Source organism: Centroberyx gerrardi, chromosome 13 (assembly GCF_048128805.1).
Source record: "Centroberyx gerrardi isolate f3 chromosome 13, fCenGer3.hap1.cur.20231027, whole genome shotgun sequence".
NCBI lineage: Eukaryota > Metazoa > Chordata > Actinopteri > Beryciformes > Berycidae > Centroberyx > Centroberyx gerrardi.
In genome coordinates, this window is record NC_136009.1 from 14,665,473 (window position 1) to 14,674,775 (window position 9,303).

At 43.8% G+C, this 9,303-nt stretch overlaps 3 protein-coding genes across 3 annotated transcripts; all 3 read right to left on the reverse strand.

Annotated features, from left to right (window-relative positions):
* Window positions 1-275: 275 nt before the first annotated feature.
* LOC139932889 (putative G-protein coupled receptor 148) lies at window positions 276-1,817 on the reverse strand. The gene is made up of 4 exons (XM_071926826.2): window positions 1,576-1,817; window positions 1,193-1,459; window positions 861-1,014; window positions 276-671 (listed from the first exon to the last, which is right to left on the reverse strand). Exons 1-4 carry the CDS (start codon window positions 1,815-1,817, stop codon window positions 276-278), a joined length of 1,059 nt encoding a protein of 352 aa, XP_071782927.2.
* A 436-nt stretch (window positions 1,818-2,253) lies between these two features.
* Window positions 2,254-3,632, reverse strand: LOC139932935 (putative G-protein coupled receptor 148). The gene has a single exon (XM_071926907.2). The coding sequence runs from the start codon at window positions 3,630-3,632 to the stop codon at window positions 2,676-2,678; it is 957 nt and encodes a 318-aa protein (XP_071783008.1). The 3' UTR covers window positions 2,254-2,675.
* Window positions 3,633-5,653: 2,021 nt separating this feature from the next.
* On the reverse strand, window positions 5,654-7,987 carry mterf4 (mitochondrial transcription termination factor 4). Its single transcript, XM_071926919.2, has 4 exons — window positions 7,960-7,987; window positions 7,184-7,631; window positions 6,856-7,040; window positions 5,654-6,089 (listed from the first exon to the last, which is right to left on the reverse strand). The coding sequence occupies exons 1-4, from the start codon at window positions 7,984-7,986 to the stop codon at window positions 5,694-5,696; spliced, it is 1,056 nt and encodes a 351-aa protein (XP_071783020.2). The 5' UTR covers window position 7,987; the 3' UTR covers window positions 5,654-5,693.
* Between the last annotated feature and the right edge of the window lie 1,316 nt (window positions 7,988-9,303).

Below are 9,303 nucleotides of genomic sequence, written 5' to 3' on the forward strand. Positions count from 1 at the left end.
AAAAGGCTCCCGGCTTCATCACTGACCCACTTACTCTGTTTTGAACTGTGTGTATTACCAAATAGTGGGAGAATTGTCCCCTTTACACAACATTCGTCTCTTATGGATAGTCATTGCAGCATGTATACACACATACATACACCTCACAGTTAGTACACAGACAAAGCCATCTAAATAATCATGACCAACATTAGGTGAGATACAATAATGACAGAAACACACACACACGGTGCTGTCCTTGCACAGTCCTTTGTTGTATTTCATGCACCCCTAAGTCACATCGAAGGGGCGACAGCGGAGGGCCTCTTCAGACCGTAGAAGTTGAGCAGGACCCCTCTCAGGTCTCTGTACCTTAAGCCGTACAGGTAGGGTGCGAGGGCCTTGGGCAGCACCAGCAGCAAGTTACACACCACCAGAGACACACACAGGTTGGCACGCAGGTCCTGGACGCCGTGATGGCAGTACAGCAGCAGCTCAATGGCCACCACCAGCAAGGGGCAGCAGGACAGGAAGAGGTGGAGATAGTGGATGAGGAAGGTTCCTTTGGCCCGGGACGAGCGCTGATCCCTCCAGATGCCCGCCATGCGAGTGCGCCAGTACAGAACCACATAACCGGTGAAGACCAGGAGCAAGATCAGCAGGATGACGGTCACTGTCAGGAGCAAAGTCATCTGTGGAAAACATCAGTCAATACATAAATGAATTAGACGCACATGTGATGTAAGGCTGTGTAATGACAGTGCCACTGCAGCTACATGAGGCTCAGATCGTGATCTAGATTCTAGGGCACTTTTGGGAAAGTATGGAAATTGATAAAAACAATAGCACACGTGATTTGTGATCAAGGATTTGTGATCCACCTGCAAGGGTGTGGAGAGGCTGACGGTGAGCACCAGGAGCAGAGGCGCAGAGCAGATGTGGAGGGAGCAAGGGTCAGTGGCGTGGTACCACACAAACACACCTGCAGACCCTGCTGGAAAGAGCACCGACACGGCCCAGATACCTACAATGGCCCTCCTGGTCCTACAGAGACAGGGAGCGGGACACATAAATGGTATGTTACAATGTGAGAGAGTGAGAGCGAGAATGAAGGAGACAGACACTTGAACAGAATGACAAAGATAGCAAAGAATTGTATTGTATTTCACCACAAAACCATGGTTAACTATCTCAATGCCTTTTTTGTTACGACCCGTACCTGGACACTGGCCACAGGGCAAAGTACCGCAGGGGGGCCAGCACTGCCAGTGAGGTGTCCAGGACTATAGCCTTGGTGCTGAGGATCCCAGAGCTGTATAGCACCCCCAGCAGGAAAAACATAGTAGCGCAGGCCCACTCGGACATCAGCACCCCTGCTGCGTTCACACAGGTACTGAGCATGTACGTCGTCAGAAACAGCAGATCACTGAGCAACACATTGGCCAGGAGAAGGTAGCGTGTCTCCTGACGCATCTGGCGCCTAGGAGGATGGCAGGAACATAATAGATGTATTTTAAATTGGTAGACTTTCTTGTATATTTCTGTGTGTGTGTGTGTGTGTGTGTGTGTGTGTGTGCGTAGGTGTGCATGACTCACCTGGTTAGGATCTTGGCCAGGATGACAGGAATCACCAAGGAAACAGCCATGAAGCCTAAGATGGGGCACAGCTGCAGCACCCTGATGTGGTGCAGAGACAGCAGGACGTTCCACTCACTGATGAAGAGCTCCACCTGTCTCTGCAGCGGGTCAGAGGCGTTGCTCTCAGTGGACAGACGCATGTGTCTCTCTGCCAGGCCAGAGCTGTTGTACCAGTTACCGATGGCACACAGCAGAGACATAATCGGGTCACTAATCGGGTCCTTGTCAGTCCCCATCACTGCAGCCAGCCTGTCCGCCTCACCTCCATCCACAACCCCGTCCTGGGCTGGCTAATGACACTGAGTGAGAGGAGATGCTGCTCCCTGTCTCTTCTAGTGCCTGAAAATGCCAAGTCGATTAGCCATTTGTTAATGATCTCCTTGGACACCCAGTTTTAGACAAACAAGACTTTGGAGGCAAATGGAGTTAAGTGCTTTGTTACTATGGCCATAAAACTGAGTCTGAGCGGTAGGTTCTACATGGCTTTTACATTACGTAATGATGATATCACACATATTTTGGTAAAAAGAATTTATTCGACATATCTATTATGGGTTTAATGACGACTCAGCACAAGAATCAATGAGACAAAAGCTTGGACAGCAACAGAGTTCAGCACAGTATTTTCAGTTGGAGCCCTCTTTAAAACAGACAACAAACAAAGAACTGAAGAAACAAAGAAAGACTCACAAGCATCTCCAAAAAAAAAAAAATACCATAAAACTACCTAAAGAAATGCAGTGCTTATGAAAATAACACAAGAGCAAATACTAAAGTTGGCAGGGATGTTGAATTCTTCACAGAAACATTTACATTTCACAACAGCTATGAGTGATGTTATGTTAAACAGCAAAGCAGGGTGTTGGAGGTGAGCCAAACCTCATATGAAGCACATAACATTGGAAGAGTAGTTTCTTCATTTTCTGGAGGACAAATTAGACAATACAACTGAAGTATATAAATCACAAGAGATTTGATTTATTTTTTCAATCATTGGTCGAGTTGAAGTGCTAATTCTTATTTCACCAGTGTGTGTGAATGACAGTTCCAGTGTGTCTTTAAGCCACCGTGACCTGACTGAGTCTCCTGTGTCGATGTAGCAGCTGCAGCACAGTGTCAGAGATCTCCCTGTACCTCAGCCCATACAGGTAAGGAGCAAACGCCCTGGGCAGCAACATGAAAACACACATATTGACTGTGCTGATCCACACACGGATGTCCAGGCTTATGCCTTCTGTCTGGAACAGGGAGAGCTCCACGGTGAAGACCACGCCCGGGGCGAAGTAGAGCAGCAGCAGGACGCCGTGGGCCAACAAGGTGACCCGCGCCCTGGAGAAGCGGCTCTGCCAGATGCCCTGGGTTTTAGTTACCATGTAGAGCCGTATGTAGCAGTAAAAAATGAGCAAGGCACAGATGACCGCTGCTATGCTGAAGTAGATGTGGACCCACACCATGTTCTTGGCCTCCATGAAGCCGAGGGAGATGAGGACCAGACACACAGCTATGTTTTCAGGGGGATTGTCCCTCTCCACCTCCATCACGATCACCAGGGAGAGGGGGTACATGGCTGCCAGCACCCACACCCCCACCAGGATGCGGTGGGTGCGGGCGGGCGGCAGCAGGTCGTGGTAACGGAGCGGCCAGCGGACCGCCGCATAGGTGTCGGCCACCATGAGGGTGACGGTGAGGATGACGCAGCAGTAGGAGGTGACGGTGACAGCGTTAATCAGCTCACACAGGAGCAAGGGCATCTTGGCTCCTAAGGCATTGCAGAACACTGTGGCCAGGTTCAGGATGAGGAAGAGAATGTCTGCCACCAGGGTGTTGGCCACCAGCAGGTAACGGGTCTCCTGACGCAAGGCTCGGGACAGGAAGATGCATGTCAGGAGGACAGGGTTGGCGAGCAAGGTGGCCAGAGTGATGATGGTGGTGGGGATGAAGAACAGTTCTAGGTTCCACCTCCGCAGATTCTCGACCCACTCCTGTGTGAGGTTTGCCATTTTTATTGAAGTCATTTTGTCTTTGGGGTTTGAAACAGATACAGATGCTATGAAATACACTTTCTATTGTGTGTAAAAATTTTAATTTGTTTGCCCGTGATATTGATGTGTGACTTGTGCTTTATGGTTTGTAGCCTACTTCCTCCAGCAGGTTCCTGGGAATGAAAACAGACAGGAATTAATATTAGGCTACCTTCTGCGTGGACCAGCTCCAAAACCTATTTTGTTGAAGCCTTGTTGACCATTTTTACTACTTACTTTAGGCAAATTATATAATATAAATGCAAATAGTGAGAGACTATTTTATATGATAACCACAATGCATTGCAACCTAATTGACTACAGTGACCAAACATAGGTCTCCACACAGAGGAGCCTTTTATCAGCAACTGTGTATTATCTACTGTATGGATTTTAATTAAAATCTGTCTTGTTGTTCACATATACATCATCTTGCTATACTGCAGGTTGGGCAAAACTTTACTGCATTTGTCTACATTATCAAGCTGCCTCCTGCTGACTCAGGATTAGATAGGTGGGACTTTTTAAAGCTTGTTGGACAACAATTTCCATATCATTATTAAAATGAGCAAACAGCGAAACACCAAAATTTAAATATTAACCACAGCATACAGTAATGGACTTTGTCCCTTGAATGTTATGTTGCAAACTGAATCCTTTAAGAAATATTTATAATCAATATAATAATAATTTGAATGTATTTTTAAATATAGACATTACATCTCTTAGTTGCAGTTTGGATGAAACACTCTTTCTTCAAATTTAAATTTGCACAACTTTATCTTTAAGATATACGATCAGGTGGCACAACAGGGTTTAACATTTTCATTAAATTGATGATTATTTAAGGCAGTAATACAAATATGATAATGTTGCCACATACATACATTGTCTACATATATACAGCTACATACAGCTTCCCTTCCATGTTCAAACTCTCAAAACAAAAACCTGAAAATCACTTGGTTCTTTTCAAACACTGCACAGACACACCTATTGACAAATTATTGATTGACCAAAGGTGATGTTTGGTTGAAATCATTTCCCCTCAGCAACAAATAGAGCCTGAATGAGTTTTCTTACCTGATGTCCAGAGCAGACAAACGTACAAGTGTTGCTCATCCATTAGACTTTATGCTTCTATAAATCAATGGCTGCTCTGAACGACTCTAGTCACTCACTGGTCTTATCTGCTGATGTACTCTCTGTTGACTCATACAGATAATACAGGGATGTAGAAAGCTATGGCCACTCGGCTGTCACATAGTAACGGGGTGGTGCTTCCAACCTCTTAGCTGTTCCTCATGTTACTTGTTCAATGTCCTCTAACTGAGTTTCAAATCTGATTTAATTTGTAAGAACTCATTTGAAAACCACTTAAAGAACTTCATTAAACGGATTAGGCTCACACTTTCCCTCTTAATTACATCGCATCAAGCATCAAGGCAATTAAGCCGCTGACAAATTGCTTTAACCCAACTTCTGAGGCCACTAAAGGAAAGTCAAAAACCTTTATCAGAGGGAAGAGATGTCTGGAGTTATTCTCACCATCTTCACCCCAGACAGAATACACAAACTGTTGTTATAACTTATCAATACAAAGTGTCCTTATCCTTAGCCTAATGTTGACATCATCACATCTCATATCCGGATGAGGCCACTTAGATAATAATGATGAAATATACGTATATCTCCAAGTGAACCTGACCAAGCACAGAATTCAACTTCAAACCTCACTGTTCACTTAACTTTGGACAACAAAGGAGTGTGGAGAGTAAATTCAGGAGAGAACAACCATCTGAACTTGGAGATACAGCACCAATGACATGTTTTTCAAGCTTGTCTGTTCACAGTATGTCTGACAAAACTGTGGAGAAAATTGGGTGTGTTTTAGATAAGAATCCTCTATAGCCGCTCCTGACAAAACTTTGAGTTCAACAACAACCAGTTGACATTTTTATTTGCCAGTGTTACAACTGTAAATGTCATTTTGCAGAATATGTAATCTCCTCTTTGATTTTTTTCAGTTCTCCCACAGTCCTCCTTCCCTCACCCTCATCTCTTCCTCCTCTTCATGTATCCACTCCTCCCTCCAGTCTCTTCATCTTCCTCATCATCCTCTTCGTCCTCATCTTCATCACTATCAGCTTTGGTGCCCCTCTGCTGCTGCTGCTCCTCTTCCTGCCATTCTCTCGCCATCAGTTTCTGAAATACGTCATACTCGTCTGCTGCTGCCTTGGCAACTTCTGTGAGGAAGGTTTCCTGGTCAACGTGCAGGATGCTGCTGAGTTTGGGGTTGATGATTTCCGTCTGTCCTTTCTTGTCTGGGGTCTGGTACTGGCCCCTGCGCTCCAGGAAGCAGTGTCTGCAGCGCACCTCATCCAGAGAGAACCGGAACAGCTTGGACTTCACCATCTCCGCTTGTTTGACACCCATGCGGAAGTAGACATACTGTGGAAAGATGGGGGAACATATACTGTTACAAACAGACAAAAATTGCAACAATCACTTTAGAGTGACAAACACACACTTAAAGAGCATAACTAATATTCAATTACACTACTATGGAGGCTTTGCAGTTGCATTACAAATCTCCCAACAACCATGGCTAGCAACATCATGGATGTCCATTGGAGAATTAGCTGAGTGCAAATAATGGCAAAATATTTAACAATCTGGCTAGAAAAAAAAAAGAGATACCTGAAAAAAATTGTTATGAGTTATATTGCGTTATAAGTAAAAGTTACTGAATGGTACTATGAGTGAATGGAACACTATGAGTTGTAGCTTGAGAAGAGTCAGCTCAGTTAACCTGAATAAACAGCTGGCTTTAGGCATTGTTAGCCAAAGCTCACCAGGAGGCTAATTTAGCGAAGCAACTACTAATGCTAGGTTCTACTAAATGCATTAACTAGTGTGCAAATTAGATGTGTTTATAGCAAGACAGTGATAGTAAATAATCAGTTGCCACTTCCCAGGCAAAAACAGCACAGAAATAAACCCTATCTATTCCACACTGTTGCAACAGCCAAGTGAGAATTACAATGTTTAGTCAAGTTTTGAGGAAGTCAATAAATCTGTGGGCTAACAGGACCAGCACTCGACAATTTCCTTGATGTTTCATTTAAAATGCATCAAAAATAAAAAGACTTTTCCTCAGTGTGACAATGTCAGGACCAATTGTCTACTTCGTCTCTCATTACGTCTGTATTCTGACCTGGAACTTGTACTCCAGCTGACCCAGGTCTTCCTGCACTACGGCTGGAGAATCTCTGAGGATGTCTGTGACCTGCTGGACGGTGAACAGACACTTCTCTCTGAGGAACAGCACCACACTTCTGATTCTCTTCACAGGCACGCTCAGGATCGGGGGGTAATAGGCCACCACTCTCTGAAGACCGCCTGCGGGGAGACACAAGGGGATATAATGTTGGGATATTCATGCAGAGCACACATTACATATCCAGTGCTTCTGAGCATGAACTGCACTTGCCCAACCCAATGCTTCAAATAAACTATGCTGCACAAAGACCATGATCTCTCACCTTCAGCTAAACCTAGTTTCCGCAGGTTGGCTATGCGCTGATGAAGCTGCGAGTCCTTGACGTGGTAAAGTTCAGGACATTTCTCCAGCACTTTCAGGACGCTAGAGGGGTTGAGGCCCAGGACGAAAAGAGCCGTGAGAGTTGAGAGGGCATGTTTTGCGGCACTCCCTCCTCTGGCTTTGGACACTGCCTTGTACACCTGCTCTGCCTGGGTGTCGGTGAAGCCCATATCGAGTAAAGAGCGTAAGGACAGCTCTATGACCGGCTGCCTAGGAAAAGAAGCTAGTTCATGGTTGTGTTGCAGTGACTGTAGGTTACTCTGGTTGGTGGAGGAACAGAGGAATCTGCACCCCATGGAGAGCGATTGCAGGTGCGATACAGGACATCTCCCAGGTTGAACTGGACTGAATACAGGGGAAGTGGCTTTTCTCAGAGTCCATTGAAGAACCTGTGGAATAGACAAGATGGCCATAAACACAAGTTATATCCCCATTTTTCCCTAACGAAGGAGAGCCATATCATTATGCTGAAAAGTTACAACAGGACAAAGGTAACTGCTATGGACATAGTGTAGCTACAGAGGAGGGAAGGAGTATGGAGATAACGTTAGCTGAAGTTAGCAAACATCAAGGTTATCAAGGGGGTTTACTGGCTTGCTAACTTCTATCGCAAACATTTCTACGACATTTTAGAAATATGAAGTCGGTTTTCAGTCTAGTAACCAATTGGCTAAAACATAAGGCGAAATTGTCTTATTTTCTAGCTTCATAATTCACCTGACGTCCTGCTACTCGGGTACTCATGCTTGCTTGTCCGTCGTGAAAATACTTCCCTCTTTCATCGGTGGCTGTTACAGATGGGTTCCGGCATGAACACAAAATCCTGCAAATATGAAGAAGCATGAAGTTACCCATATTTTCCTGAAACCAGGGAGGTCAATTTTCTAAATTCTACAAGTCGAGCAATGACCGATGACTGACAATATTATTCAATGTGATAGATTATTAGATCATCAAACTATCTTGTACCGACGCTCACATTTTAGAGGGAACATTAGTCCTGCATGCTCCCGGCTCCCAGATGTGATTTTTTCTTTTTTATTATATGTGGCTTTCAAATAGGCCTACATTTTAGCAATTTATGCTTGATCTTTGTTCTCTGCTATAGTGATAAAGAAACTACAGGATCAAATCTGTACTCACTTAGGCTAAGGTAAGGCACGTGCCATCTGCTTTCTCATGCACCATCCATCCTCACAAATAAAATATAAACAGGATACTGCCTTCATTATTACCCTACAAAATTATGTTGGTTATCATCATCATCGGTTGTTCACCATTATTATTGTTAGTTTTTGCACAGTTTTTGCACTTATTTTTGATTAAAGGATTCCTATGATATAAGCTTCCATCAGACATATTTTAAAATGGTACAGCAGTGTCACAAAAATGTTGCCCTTTATATTTTTAACTGCTGAAAAACTTAATAGTACGCTGTATACAGTACATTGTCATGCCAAACATATTAACAAGTATAAAAAAAATCTTTATTTCTTTCAAATCCAACCTACTATCGCCTGGGGGGGGGGATCATTAATTTAGCATTTGCAATTTATGAGATTGTGTAATTAACGTCTACAGTTACTATCATCCTCCTGAGTTTTTTTTTTCCAGGCCATCTTTAAGGTAGAGATAGTAGAAGTTCTGAATAAGTCGTTTTTCTCAGTGCAAGCAACAACACCTTGATTATTATATAGGCCCATTTTATGAGTCCATGCTATGAATAGTTTAGCTTTACGAGGCAATACTCAGGTATACTGGTTTACACAATGCCCACGATAATCTGATGCGGACAAACAGAATGAATAAGGCTGGAGACCCTGTGTTTTAAATAAGTTAATAGATAATATCTTTGCTATGCAAAGCTACTTTATTAACCGTTCTAGTACATACAGCTAGAAATTTGATTTGTAAACTTGACATCTATTTTAGAGTTGCTTTGGTTAAGTCCCACAGCGACAACCGGGCAGCTTGCCATACCTCCAAGGCTCAACTGATGTCCCTATGCAGAAATCAGGTTCTTTGGTGTATTGTATTAATATTATTTAGTGTTTTGCTGTG

Coding starts and splice junctions, on each gene's coding strand:
- LOC139932889 (XM_071926826.2), bottom strand. CDS start 1,817: ATGTCTCTGCTGTGTGCCATCGGTAACTGGTACAACAGCTCTGGCCTG. Junction 1,015..1,192: donor TGGCCAGTGTCCAGGTACGG/GTCGTAACAAAA, acceptor TAGGACCAGGAG/GGCCATTGTAGGTATCTGGG. Junction 672..860: donor GCCTCTCCACACCCTTGCAG/GTGGATCACAAA, acceptor TGTTTTCCACAG/ATGACTTTGCTCCTGACAGT.
- LOC139932935 (XM_071926907.2), bottom strand. CDS start 3,632: ATGACTTCAATAAAAATGGCAAACCTCACACAGGAGTGGGTCGAGAAT.
- mterf4 (XM_071926919.2), bottom strand. CDS start 7,986: ATGAGTACCCGAGTAGCAGGACGTCAG. Junction 7,632..7,959: donor CCCGAGTAGCAGGACGTCAG/GTGAATTATGAA, acceptor TCTATTCCACAG/GTTCTTCAATGGACTCTGAG. Junction 7,041..7,183: donor GAAACTAGGTTTAGCTGAAG/GTGAGAGATCAT, acceptor GTCTCCCCGCAG/GCGGTCTTCAGAGAGTGGTG.